The sequence below is a fragment of the Micromys minutus genome, assembly GCF_963924665.1.
Source record: "Micromys minutus genome assembly, chromosome: 22".
Classification (NCBI taxonomy): Eukaryota; Metazoa; Chordata; class Mammalia; order Rodentia; family Muridae; genus Micromys; species Micromys minutus.
This window is the reverse complement of record NC_137957.1, coordinates 8,634,950-8,649,202: the sequence shown is the minus strand read 5'-3', so window position 1 is coordinate 8,649,202 and position 14,253 is coordinate 8,634,950. Positions and strand designations below refer to the sequence as shown.

At 46.6% G+C, this 14,253-nt stretch overlaps 1 protein-coding gene across 1 annotated transcript in view; it reads left to right on the top strand.

Annotated features, from left to right (window-relative positions):
• LRIG3 (leucine rich repeats and immunoglobulin like domains 3) overlaps positions 1-13,952 on the top strand; it is a 48,208-nt gene extending 34,256 nt beyond the window's left edge. Inside the window, exons 11-19 of the mRNA XM_080936035.1 lie at positions 1,467-1,538; positions 1,999-2,162; positions 5,955-6,275; positions 7,554-7,835; positions 8,859-9,311; positions 9,964-10,122; positions 11,836-11,979; positions 12,078-12,347; positions 13,549-13,952. Of these exons, the coding sequence (XP_080792161.1) occupies positions 1,467-1,538; positions 1,999-2,162; positions 5,955-6,275; positions 7,554-7,835; positions 8,859-9,311; positions 9,964-10,122; positions 11,836-11,979; positions 12,078-12,347; positions 13,549-13,793 (2,110 nt within the window). The 3' untranslated portion in view covers positions 13,794-13,952. The remainder of the gene's footprint in view (positions 1-1,466; positions 1,539-1,998; positions 2,163-5,954; positions 6,276-7,553; positions 7,836-8,858; positions 9,312-9,963; positions 10,123-11,835; positions 11,980-12,077; positions 12,348-13,548) is intronic.
• Positions 13,953-14,253: the final 301 nt, after the last annotated feature.

Here is a 14,253-nt window from a genome sequence, read left to right as displayed (position 1 = left end):
TGAGAACTACTGTTGTAATTGCTTGATGTAAAACGTACAGCCTAGCTTTCTCTGTTACTGTCTCCTGGTCCCCACGCATCCGTCGTGGCCTGCCAGAGAAACATGGGATTAGGCTTTCTCCAGCTTCTTGGAGATCCTAGATCTTTAGCCCTTTTCCCCGTATCCCTTCATCGCTGGAACACCGGTCATCGTCCTGAACCCTGCCGGTCTCAGGCACCTTTGGCACACATTATTGACATAAGATTTCCAGGTGGAGAGTTCTCAGCTACTTAAAGAGGACACTGAATACGACAGCTGACCTAACAAACTGTTCATTTCCTATGTGGATAGTGAATCCCAGTGTAGGTTAGGAGTATGCTTGCTTTATTGAGCAGTGCTTGTAGCCAGAGGTTATGTGTTAACTTGGACACATGTTATTATTTAAGTGGGTTGTACCTCACTGGGACACTATTCGGGTGTAATCTGTCTGTTGGCAACCCTGTGGGCTTTTCCCAACTCTGTCCCAGTGGTTGGGAGAGAGACATGGCAGCAGTGAGAAACTGCGGAATGAGTCTGCAAAACTGAGTGCCGCAGCGTCAAGCCAGGATTGCTGTTACCGAAACAGATTGTTTTCAAAGGAAAACTAGCCAAAGGGTTTGTCAACTGGCCTGTTCCGTTTCTGGGAAAGTGGAATTTGTGGATCAGCAGAGCATTAACCTCTGCTTCAATTTTCTTTAACCTTCTTCCCTGACTCTCCCAGGCTCTTTCCCTATCCTAGTCTGGCACTTTTAATCGTCCTCTTCTATTTCTACGTGTCTCATTCAGAGTCCCCCTTGTACGCAGTGAACAGTGGAGATGTGGGGTGTGTGTAACCACTGTGGTCAGTAGTTTTATTCAAACAGCTATAAAGTACCAGTTAAAGATAAAGCCAACACACAATGTCCTCTTATTTTATAGATGTTATGCCTGAAACATGATTTGCTTTAATACACACATCTCTCTGAACATTGCTACCCTTGCAGTGGAGAGCTCTATGGGACAGAACTAGGCTGGAGTCAAGAATAATGGGCTCAACAGCTTCCTTCCCCTTTCATGCCAAGCTACACAGTCAGGTCATTAAGGGAGTTGCTTTAGGAATACCTGCAACAATGTATTGTAAATCTCTGCAACACTATCACAATGATCCCTAGGCCACACTCTTAACTAATGGCGGATTTGAATAATGTGATAAAGCAGACAGATCAGCCTGAGCCCTGAGGACTTGGCCACCCTGGGAGCGTGACACGAATAATTTCTTCCCTGTAACAGGACAGGTCTCTGGGTGCCTTGGTCAGAGCTTTGGGAGGGGCTCCTCTCCGCTTGTCCCATTCACACATTTCAATGTGGAGCCTTTGGTTGGCCAATGCGGTTGGGTGAGGGTGTGGACCAGACCTTGAGCACACACCCTGGCCAGAGTTGACTGACATGTTGGATTTGCTGTTTTCCAGTGACCTGAGTGGCAACCCCATCATGTCTCTGCAAAACAATGCGTTTTCACAAATGAAGAATCTTCAGCAGCTGTAAGTTTCCCTTTTTCCGCCCTCAGGAGAAAGTCATGTGATACGACATCTGCAGAAAGCGCCTGGCACATTCTTAACATTATTAATGCTTATGCCGGGAAACTCGGGGCCGGGTCATTTGTTCCCTTGGTTGTAACTGGAATTTCTTTTTCTGTTTTGGATTTGCAGCTTAATTTTTGGAGACCATATATAGTATGGTTCCTAAATATAGTTCTTATTTTCCATTAGCTTGGAATTTCTGATGTATTGGTACTTATTCCTCAGTGGGGAAATACGAACAGCAAAGACCAAGGGCCCTGGCAGCCCAATTTCTTGCATTTACGGTAGACTATCTAATATTTACAACACCACACATTTGGTTTCCAAATTTCCCAGTTTGGCTCATATTTACGTACGTTGGATTTACATTTGGGAACCTGCTTTTTGTACAAAACAAACCGAATGTAATTCCTCTCCTCAGGCATTTAAATACGTCCAGCCTTTTGTGTGATTGCCAGCTAAAATGGCTCCCACAGTGGGTGGCAGAGAGCAACTTTCAGAGCCTCGTAAATGCCAGCTGTGCCCACCCTCAGCTGCTGAAAGGGAGGAGTATCTTTGCTGTCAGCCCGGATGACTTCGTGTGTGGTGAGTCAAAGATCATCATAGATTCTTATTAATTCTTCCCCCACCCCTCCCACACTCATTTGTCCAAATAATGGTTTTTGAAGAGATCTGTGTTCCTTGAATAAGCTTTTCTTCTTCTGCTGCTTGTTAAAGTTTCACAGATGTCGGTCGAGTTTTAGTATTTGTCTTAGCATCAGCGTGCTTCGCTGGCAGAAGGCAGTGGGAGGCTGGAAGAGCTGAGAGTTGACCTGGTTCTCCTGTACCTCAGTCCCCCACCTCCCTGCACCCAGGCTGTGGAGACCCTTACTAGGTCTTGGCACTGTTTCTGGAAATAGCACATAGGCCTTTGTGTGTTGTGATACTACATTGAAGCTTGCTCTTTTTAGTTTAGAGGATGTTGGGAAGTTCCCAGTAGTTGCTTTCAAAGATGGCCCCTGGGCCTGGGAGCTGCATTTGCCACTCTGTTAGTGACAGTCATTCCTGGGCTCTTGTGTGTGTTCTACCACTGAGCCGCACTACCAGTTTCCCACCCCTCACCGGTTTGTTTTTAGTGTTTTGATGTGGGGTCTCAGTGGGAACTTACTCCGCAGTCCAGCCTTCTAAGTAGGTGGGGTTATAACTCTGAGCTACCAGTCAAGGGACCTTGAAAACCTCTTAATTGCCATTTGCCTCCCTTTAAAAATTATTTCCACAAAGTCATAAATCTATACACATGGATGTGTAATTGTTCTTTCTCAGACCGTCCTCCACCCTGAAACCTCCACCCCTTTCTTCCAGAATCCAGCTCCAAGTCTTGTTGGTGGCTTTTTGGTGGCCCACTGTGTTTAATCAGTGTTGTCTCCATGAGCAGGGATGGGTGAATTGTTTACTTGTGAAAGGACAATGCAGTGTAGCAGACTCCCCATCCTTCAGGAATCATTGACTGTCTATAGCTCTCAAGGGCAGGGCCAGCAGTGAGCTCCTCCCACACCCAAGATAGAAATACTCACGGCCCAGCCTTGTGGTATTTTGGGGGTAGTTTGCTTTCTGATTATTATCACTGGGTTGTTGTTGTTGTTGTTGTTGTTTTTAAGAGGCCTGTAGCTGAGGAATTAGGGCTGCTGAGACATCAACTGTTGTTGGGTAAAGCATTAGGAGGAGTGACAAGTTTGAATGTATTGTAAATACCTTAAATAACCGTTGTCGTTTCGATCACGAATCTCAGTATTTGAACTTTCCCAGAGTTCCTTATAGCTAGAGAAGAACAGACCATGGTTAAAAAAAATACAGGTTTCCTCTCTGCTTCAGCTTTTTGTCGCATACACCAGACTGCTCCCTACTCCTAGCTACCAGGAAAAACTTTACAAAAATAAATGTATGTATAAAATATGAAATCTAAATTTGCTTAAATTTAAGCAAGTGTGAAAAGATACTACAGACCCACATTTTATACTGACATTTAAGTGTGACTAAGCGCTGCTTTACCTATATATTCACATAATAGTGTATGTATGTATACATATACAAATGTGTATGTAATCATGTATTATATTTTATATATAGCACATATTACCTATTAGTATATTGTATATCATTATATATAATACATTAATATATATTTGAGGTTGCAGAATTTTGTGGTGTCAGCAATTTTTGTTTTGGAAATAGAACCTCTGATGTAGGTTTTGGATCAAGTCAGCTTTGGACAATCATCCACAGGGGCCTATGTGACTCCTTCTTTGCCCTTTGACCTCACAGTCTCACAGTTCCGTGGCTTTACGAGCTCTGTGGACTGTGAGGCAAACCCATACACATCACCTATAGTGCCTGCGTATTCTCTCCTTCTCCACCCATACACATCGCCTATAGTGCCTACGTATTCTCTCCTTCTCCACCCATACACATCATCTATAGTGCCTACGTATTCTCTCCTTCTCCACTGTGCATCAGAATACTGACGTATGGGATGGAAACGCACACAGAAGAAACCATCCTGTTTAACAACCCACAGGCGTAGGGTAGGAAGCTGGCAGCCAGGCCATGGTCCGAGCAGCACCCTGCTTCAGCTCGTGAGCCGGAAAGCTCGTGTTTTCTGATTACCTGTCATCGAAAAGTCCATGTTGGGAGATCTGGTAGTTTCCTTCAGGGTTTGTGTGGACCATCTCTGAGAAACTGAAGTTCACAAAAGGTGACTATTCCAAAAAGTAACAGGAACTAAAAATAACTGGAGAATGAGGGTTGCCTGGCTCTAATTACAGTGTAGCCCTGACAGGCTGTGTGGCACTGTGATTGATGGACTTTCCCACCTCAGGCCCTGGCCCAGCAACAGCCTGCACACGCTCTCCCATTTGCTTCTGTTTATTGTTGGCTTTTTTGTTTGTTCGCTTGCTTCTTGTTCATTTCTGTATTTTAATTCCTTTATGCATATGTGTAGCTGTCTGTCTGTCGTCTGTCTGTCCGTGCACTGTGTCTACTCAGGTGCCCAAAGAGCCAGAAGAGGAATTAGGACCCCAGGAGCTGGAGTTACAATTTAGAAGGTACTGGGTACCAAACCCAGGTCCCCTGCAGGCACAGCCAGCTACCGTCTTGATGACACGGGCTAGAATTGTTTGCCATTGCTGTCCGCTTGTCTATGTTTTACTTCCGTCTTTGATGGCAAGCCTGGGCAAGAGGTTACTCTTGTTGAGAATAGTATTCAAAGATCACCTTGGAGCCTGGACATGTTTAAGCTGTTTTTCTGTCTTACTTAAGAAAAAAATATTCCTTTCCCAGCATTCTAGAGGCAAGGCAGGCAAATCTCCGAGGACTTGAGGCCAGCCTGCTCTACTAAATGAGTTTCAGGACAACCAGAGCTACCTAGTGAGACCCTGTTTTCAAAAAACAGAGCAAAACAAAAATCAAAATAAACAAAAATACGCGTGTATGCATTGAATATACACATGTATAATATGTATGTAATATGTAAATATAATAAACATATATGCTATAATGTTTACCACATATAATATGTATATGCTGTATGTATATATATATATATAAGATCTATATGTGTGTATATATATATATATAATGTGTACTGTAACATATAAGCAATCTTAAGAACATCTATACATGTATGTCTGCATAATGTATGTATATGAGGAGAAGAAGGTGGAGGAGTAGGATAACCCAGCTCCATGTGGCTTTACATAGCCAGAGGTAGCTATGAATATCTTATAAGGGATGGATAATCACAGGACAGTTTGTCTTATCTAGGTGGGCAGTTTCTATCAACACCAATTGACTGAGTTTATTGTGTGGATGTATATATTCTTGTGTTTAATGGTAACGAATATGGTAATTATGCGTGTGCATGGGAGAACTGGCAGTTCAGTACAGGAAGACGTGCTGCGAGATCAGGCTCCCCGGTGCATCCGTCCCCTCAAACTTAATCATTTCCTGTGCTGGGAGTCCCGCTCATCCCTCCACAGGCTCCTGAAATAGCCAGGCACTGGTACCCACGACCTCACTCATTTAAATAGTGTCTAAGGTCCCTCATGATGTCACCTGCTCCTCCTGTGCCTAACAGAACACCAGACATGTGGCATAAACCTTCCTGATTATTTTGGGGTAACACTTCTGTCAGGGAGATGATGATGGAGCCTTTGTCCCCATGGGGCAGTTTACTTAGACACATTCTCGTGGCCGCTGCTCGTCCTTGGGTCAGCTTCTTTGTCTGTAAACCCAGGCAGGGGACCAACCCTAGCTGCCCTACATTTTCCCGGTGTTGTCGCCCGAGCGCCAGCACGCTCTCAGACCCTCACGTCCTTTGTTCCCCCTTTCTGTTTTACACAGATGATTTCCCCAAACCCCAGATCACGGTCCAGCCGGAAATGCAGTCGGCGCTAAAGGGCTCCGACGTGAGTTTTACCTGCTCAGCTGCTAGCAGCAGTGACTCCCCTATGACGTTCGCTTGGAAGAAAGACAACGAAGCACTTCAGGATGCCGAGATGGAGAACTACGCGCACCTCCGGGCCCAGGGAGGCGAGCTGATGGAGTACACCACCATCCTGAGGCTCCGCAACGTGGAATTCGCCAGCGAAGGGAAGTACCAGTGCGTCATCTCCAACCACTTCGGTTCCTCGTACTCCATCAAAGCCAAGCTCACCGTCAACAGTGAGTGATGCGCTCTCCGACCCCGTTTAGAGACAGCAATACTGTCTGCTCCCTCCTTCTCTGCCCCCCATGGTTTCCCAGCCATGGCTATTTATTTCTCACTAAATGTGTCGGTTTGGACCAGGATTAAAATGAACCAGACACTTCTCTCTGGGACAATGTGATGTGAAGAGCCACAGAGTATGTTTTTAAAGCATATGGCCTTTGACTGAGCTCTGGGTGTGCATCCTGCCACTTCTGGTACATGGTTATGTGACTCTGAGCAACTGACTTACCCTCTTGTATCTTTTAGCTTAGAGATGGGGCTGGAAGGATGGCTCAGCGGTTAAGAGTGCTGGCTACTCTTCCAAAGAAGCTGTGCTCAGTTCCCGCCACCCACAGAGCAGCCTACAACTGTCTGTAACTCTGGTTACACCCACACACAGACAGATGTGCAGGCAAAACACAAGTGTTTCTAAATAAAACAAAAACTGTATAGGTACCAAGTGTGACTCCATAGAAACGTCATGATCCATAGATAAGATGTGTGTCAGGGCTTGGTGCCTTGTCACTTGGGTAGTGCGTAGTAAGTCCCTTATACCAGCCACTGTTTCTAGCCGGTAGTCCTGTAGCATTGTTTGTATCGCAGGCATACAATCCCATAATCCTAAGGTTGTATTTTGAAAGCTCCCCACTTTAACATTTTCTTAAAAGATTTATTTCATGTATGTGGGTACACTGTCGCTATCCTCAGATACCACCAAATCCCATTACAGATGGTTGTGAGCCACCGTGTGGTTTCTGGGATTTGAACTCAGGACCTCTGGAAGAGCAGTCAGTGCTCTTAACCGCTGAGCCGTCTCTCTAGCCCCCCACTTTATCATTATAACTGTTAAACATCTTCCTAGTAGAAGATTTAGGAGATGATTTATTATTGGGTTCATTCAGCAAGCATTTTCCAAGGCATGGCACACAGGAGAGTTTAGAGTGTAGAAGAGGAGACAGTCACAAATTGTTAGGTCTGGCAGGACCTGAAAGAAACCGATGACGTGAATGGTCACAGTACAGAGATTTGCCCGAGATCTCACAATGACTGAGAAAACTCAAATGTGGCCTGAGAATGTCAGGAGGATCTGCATCTGATCCCGAGACCCCGTATCACCCTGACTCCATCACACCTGCTCCTGTGTCACCCCGAGCTATTTCTGCAGCTGTCTCTGAATTAGAACCTTTCAGCCATCTCTGTGAGCATCTGGGAAGAGGACCTACCTCACATATACATTGCTTTTGTGATTTCAGTGTTGCCTTCCTTTACCAAGACCCCCATGGACCTCACCATCCGTGCTGGGGCCATGGCCCGCCTGGAGTGTGCGGCTGTGGGACACCCGGCCCCACAGATAGCCTGGCAGAAAGATGGGGGCACAGACTTCCCAGCTGCCCGGGAGAGGCGTATGCACGTGATGCCTGAGGATGACGTCTTCTTCATCGTGGATGTGAAGATCGAAGACATTGGGGTATACAGCTGCACGGCTCAAAACAGTGCAGGGAGCGTCTCTGCAAACGCAACCCTCACGGTGCTAGGTGAGGCACTTTCTTAAGACTCCAAGGTCATCTTGAATGCCCCCAACTCACTCAGAGACCCTCAATGCTAGAAGCTGCTGGGGGACATGTAAGGGGGTGGGGGTTGAAGAGCCAGAGAACTCTTCCTTCAAAAAAACCTAAACAGCCTCTGGGTAGCTCTGAATCCAGGGACATATTACACATTCATGTCTGTGGCCAGGGAGACGAATCTGCCCCCTTGACTCCAAGTACAGTCTCTAGGAATGTCCTTGTGCACAGGGATTATTCACACCTATTGGTCATCTCCGAGTTAAGAATATGGGAGAGAGCACCTATAGCTAGGTTGGGCGTCCCTGTTCTCTCCTCCCACGTCTCTGTAGGATCCTCAGTCCTTACTCTCACCTGGTTGTCAGATTGGGAGAACGTTCACGAGTCACATGTCTTGAGTTACAGTGACCCCCCAACATGGCAGATGCTAGATAACAAAAGTGGGCCCAGGGTTTTCATACAGACCTAGGTACCCTGGCATGAGACAGTTAATTCTAGAAGAAGTAAGTGTGGGGCTGGAGAGACAGCTCTATAGTTGAGAGCATGTACCATTTCAGACCACCTGAGTGTGGTTCCAGCATCCACACTGGACAGTTTACAGTTGCCTTGACTCCAGCTCCAAGGAACCCGTCACCTCTGGGCTCCGTAGCATCTCTTTCACACATGTCTTCCTGCACACAGATACACGCATAGAGTACACATGATCAAAAGCAATGAAGGGAAATCTCTAAAAGTGTCCTGGACATTATTTTTACACACTTTCTAGATATGAAAACTTTGCTAACCTTGGCACAACTGAGGGAGGTTGTGTTAAAAATGAGTCATTTTGGCCCTTCTCTGGTGGGGGCAGTGACATGACCCCAGGTCTCTTGGTTTGGCGTCTGTTTAACACCCTGGTCCAGCGAGCTGTCGGAACATCTGATTTAAGCAAGTTCGCCTGCTAGGCCTTGTGTGGAACCCGTTTTCATCCAGGAAATAAAAACCTTGTGCTTTCAGAGACACCGTCATTCTTGCGGCCCCTGTTAGACAGAACCGTCACCAAGGGAGAAACAGCGGTCCTGCAGTGCATTGCTGGAGGGAGCCCGCCCCCTCGGCTGAACTGGACAAAAGATGACAGCCCTTTGGTGGTGACCGAGAGGCACTTTTTTGCAGCAGGCAACCAGCTGCTGATCATTGTGGACTCTGACGTCAGCGACGCGGGGAAATACACGTGTGAGATGTCCAATACCCTTGGCACCGAGAGAGGCAACGTTCGCCTCAGTGTGATCCCCACTCCGACCTGTGACTCCCCTCACATGACTGCCCCGTCGCTGGATGGTGACGGGTGGGCCACCGTGGGCGTGGTGATCATAGCCGTGGTTTGCTGTGTGGTCGGCACATCCCTCGTGTGGGTGGTAATCATATACCACACAAGGCGGAGGAACGAAGACTGCAGCATCACCAACACAGGTGTGTAAACACGAGGGTGGCCCCGAACCTCACAGACAGTCATGCGTTTGCGGTTCTGTAGCCGTTTTCCGCTAGAATGCGTCTTCCAGTCTGAGTCCATCTCAGGAGGTGACTCATTCCCTGCAAGCTGCAGGAATGTGGTCGGCTAAAAGAAGATTTATACCAGTCTGAGGGTTCTGCATTGCACAAAGGTGAATCTTTTTATTAAGACCTCATCAGAGTGTCCCGGTGGCTGAGACAGAAAAGCCAGTCGGACTGACATGGCCTTTCTCCAGGATGGACTCAGGGAGGCAGGTGCCACCTGTGAGTCAGCTCACGCTTCAGCAGTCCTGCTTCGTGATCTGTGTGCACACGTGCACACACAGCATTTTGTGTGTAATGAGCATAGGCTGTTGATGAAATGGAGTGGTCAAGGGTTCTGGATTCATGGTTTTGAGTTGTTTCCTATTTAACAGGTTGTTTTGAAATTTGGGCAGGGCCAAGTGAACTAGGGTCGTAGAGCCGAAAACGTGCCATTCCCGGATTTTCCGGTTTTCCCGGAATAGATCTGCTCCGACTGGTGTTCTAGAAACCAGAAAAGCCTGTATCGTGCGGGCCAGCGCCAGCCATGGTGTGGCCGGACTGTTGATGGAATGCTGTTGTTTGGTTACAGATGAGACCAACTTGCCAGCCGACATCCCTAGTTATTTATCATCCCAGGGGACATTAGCTGACCGCCAGGATGGGTACATCTCCTCAGAGAACGGAAGCCACCACCAGTTCGTCACTTCTTCAGGAGGTGGATTTTTCTTACCACAACACGACGGTGCTGGTGAGTGTGTGAGATGTCTGATGGAATAGTACTTTGAAGAAGAAAGTGTTAACAGTGATGAGTGCCAGGCCCGGGGTTACAGGCAAAGCTACAAAGCCCCCCCCCCCTGCTTTTTTGAGAATCTTATTAAAGACTAGATGCTGTCTGTGGACAGAAACACAGCGAGTGAATTCTCAGAGAAAGAGGACCTGATCTGAGTAGGACTAGGGTCCTTTTAGAGCTGCTTAGAGAATACATCTAAACAAGAAAGCAGAAGACCAGTGTGTGTGTGTGTGTGTGTGTGTGTGTGTGTGTGTGTGTGTGTGTGTAAACTACAATAAAGAAACTGAAGGAAATAGTAGAAAATGGAAAGACCTCCCTGCTCAGTGACTGGAAAAATCAGTCCTGAGGCAAATGGCTGTATGATCAGGACCAATGTGCGGATTCATGGCGGTTACCAGACATTTCCAGTGCCTGTGCTCTGGAGAGATGCTTCAGCTGTTAAGGGCACTTATTGCTCCTGCAAAGGACTTTGGTTTGCTTTACGTTGGGAGTGTTCGTTGACACTGAATATCCTCAGTTGGTGTCTCCTGCATAGTGTCTGAGGCTCAGAGACTACAGCAGAAGGCCAGTGTCACCCCACCTGTAGACGCCTGTGTGTCTGAGCCTCACAGCAGAGGAAGTGTGGTGTGGGAGCTTCTCCACCCACACCCATTACTCCCTCCGTGCGCAGGCGGCTGCGGCACTGGCCAGAGAGGTGATTTAAAGAAGCAAACACATGCTCGGTGCGTGCCACGGACCCCTCGAGGCCTGTGCTGAGTATTTCTGTTCGCTCTATATTGGACTGTGTGATTGGAAAGGAACGTGTTTCCTCTCAGCTTCAGAGTTAGTCACGGGTAAGACAAATGGTCACGGGGACCTCAGGCGAGACAGCAGACAGACAGACAGACCCACTATGCAGAAGTGCTTGGCAAGAAGTAAGAGCAGATACAGGGACAAGATCCAAGCATGGAGTGTGAAGACTAGCAAAGAGCAGAGGCCAACCCCAGTTGAGGCTGATTGAGAACACATGAATAAAACCTGTTAAGGGACAGGACGGTGGCATAGAATTAGCCCAGAGCAGTTCCAGGGCCTCTCAACATCACTAAGCCACAGTGCACTTCTCTCTGAGAACATAGGGTATCCATTCTTTGTTGCCATGGCAACTCTAATAAGATCAGTGATCCTCCTCCTAGTCCTCCCATTCCTGCCAACTGTTGTTTAATTGAACTACCCTGAGAAGGTTTGGTTTGGTTTTTGACATCTTCTTTTGATGTAGGGCACTAAGAAGTGACTAGCCAAATGTCAATCCCTGGTTCTAGTCAGTTGTGACATTTTACAGGAAAGCAATAGTCCTGAGAATTTGAACCATGACTATAGACACAGATCCACTTCCCTTAGAACCCAAATGGGTCTAGCCACAGGCTGACAATGGGTAATCGGGCCTCTCTCCAGATTCCTTGAATTGGTGGATCCTGAGGTGAAATACTTACATTCTGAACCAAGGATAGCATCAGTAGGCCATTATAAGTCCAGATGCACAGGCCTCAGGACATTTGAAAAATTCCTGTGTGCGTGTACACTTTTTCCTTCTTCTCACATTCTAGCCCAGTTCTCCTCTGTAAATAAGAAAGTGTTGACTCAGAGAGACGATTGAATTCAGATGGTTCAGTGACTGAGGGTTGTGTTTTAAAGGGACCTGCCATTTTGAGGACAACAGTGAAGCAGATGTGGAAGCTGCCCCTGATCCGTTTCTCTGTCCATTCGTGGGCTCCACAGGCCCTGTGTATCTGAAGGGGAATCTATACGGCCCAGATCCATTTGAAGTTTATCTTCCAGGTATGGTTTTTCCTTGCTTGAATGCAGCTTTGTTTCCTGGAAAGACTTCTCGGTGTGCTAACTCTGTCCCTTTGTGTTGTGGACCCCAACTTGAAAAGGTTGCAGTTCTGACCCAAGGGTCACGCTTGTGGACCACTGCGAGTCCAGCTACATGAAGAAGGATTGCTTCCCATGTGCTCATACCTCAGAGGAACCCTGCGAACGGAGCCTCAAGAGCATCCCATGGCCACATTCCAGAAAGCTCATGAACTCCACGTACTCTCAGAACGAGGGAAATGCAATTCAGACACCGTGTCTAAACAAGTCCTCCGTGGATTTTAGTACAAGCCTGGAACCAGCCTCCGTTACTCCAAACAACTCTTTCATGGGTACGTTTGTCAAGCTGAGAACTACCTTACTTCTCTGACTGAAACTCAAAGCGTTAGACAATAGTTTCATTCCCAATGTCACTGAGAGAGCCCGTGAGTTCTAAATCCTCAGAGGTTCTGAGGTGCCCTTGGGTGGGAATTGCATGTGGTTGTGTATTTTATCTATACCTAAGCCCAGGAGCTTTCTGGATCCTTCTGTGTGCGGCGTGTATGAGGCAAGAGTTTGGAGAACTACTTAGGAGCTGAGCTTGTCAGCCATGTGGAAAAAGTGGTTTTGGGTCCCGGCAGCCTGAAGGGTGGAGCTGTGTCCCCTGCATGGTTGTGGTTTCGTATGTCTCGTGGCTTCTGACTGAACTCACAGTGGAGGCCGGGGAAAGCAACGCCCTACCTAGCTTCGCTTCAGACGAGCAAGGCGACCTTCCGAGACGGGCTGTGCGGTGCCTGCCGCATAAGCTAGCACACTCAGACAGCAGCTAACAGCATGGGTAGAGTGTGGATTTCTTTGTACCATGTGTGGAAACTGTTGGGGGGAAGCATGGAGAGTGGATGCTCTTTTTATGGAGAGAAGCCATCAGGAAAATATAAGCCTCAACCTGCCATGGTGTGTTTTCTGTGTTCTTGGTTTGTTTTTAAAGGAGAATTCCAAACCCTTCTACTTGAGTGTTTAAGAAATTTTACCCTTTGTCCCAGTATGATTTTTTTATATGCCTCCCTGAAGGGAGGAGGGGAAAAAAAAGTATGTTTTGTAGAACTGGAGAAGGAATTTTAGTTAATTGGATGATGTTTTGCTGCAGTTGAAGAAAGGGCAAGACCAGAGTCGGGAAAGAATGGCCGCTGTATTCACGCAGAACCCGTCCCTTCTGTGCGGTCCTCCTTCACAGAGTCATGGGCTCACAAATCCGTGCTCAAGGGCTCCAGGGGCATTTTCCCATCAGCAGACTTCAGGAACTTCATTGTTCAGCAATTAATGTTACTAAGGATCATGAGAAAGATTAAAATGGATGCATTTATTATAAGTAAGCGGGTGTGCTGTGTTCTGTGCCATGTTCTCTAGACAGTCCGTTCACAGGGAGAGCCTGCCATCTGCACAGGGACCTTCGGGGAAGCTTATCGTGTTAAAGGAAACATGTTTGTCCCTTTCAGGGTTCATATATGTGCTAGCAGAAGGACCCATGTACTCATGGGGTCTCTTTTCTTTCAGGGACCTTTGGAAAACCTCTGAGGAGACCACCCCTGGATGCCTTTTCAAGCTTCGCACAACCACCAGATTGTCAGCCAAGGCCCTGTCACGGGAAATCACTTTCCTCACCAGAGTTGGACTCTGAGTCAGAAGAAGATGAAAAAGAAAGGACAGATTTTCCAGAAGAAAATCATAGGTGCACTTATAAACAGATATTCCACACACACAGGACTCCAGACCGTCAGCCTTGTGATTCGGACACATAGACTGGAGGGGACCCAGGAAAAGCTTCCACACACTCTACCTCAGCTGGGCTTCTATTTAAAAGACAGAAACCTATGTTTTTAAACAGACTTACAGAGTTTAAAAAGGGAAAAAAAAAGATGCTTTATTTATATAGATGAACTGAAATTACAAAATGTTATAAAAATTTTATACTGGGAATAATTTTCATATAAAAATACGTCTTTAAAAGTATTTTATAACTTTGTTTTATATGAAAATATCTTATGTAAATTAATGGTATGAATCCATGACTGTTTTATGTATTTTTATAAAGCCAGATTTCTTTTTATTGAGTATGAGTACCGAAACCTTTTCAATAATCCCACCTTACACACTTTTCTGAGTAGTGGTCACTTGCTCCCTTCTATTCCACACACCACATTAATAAAATGTGCCATTTGGTGCCACGCCCCTTTTATACAATAATAGTTTCCAATGAAT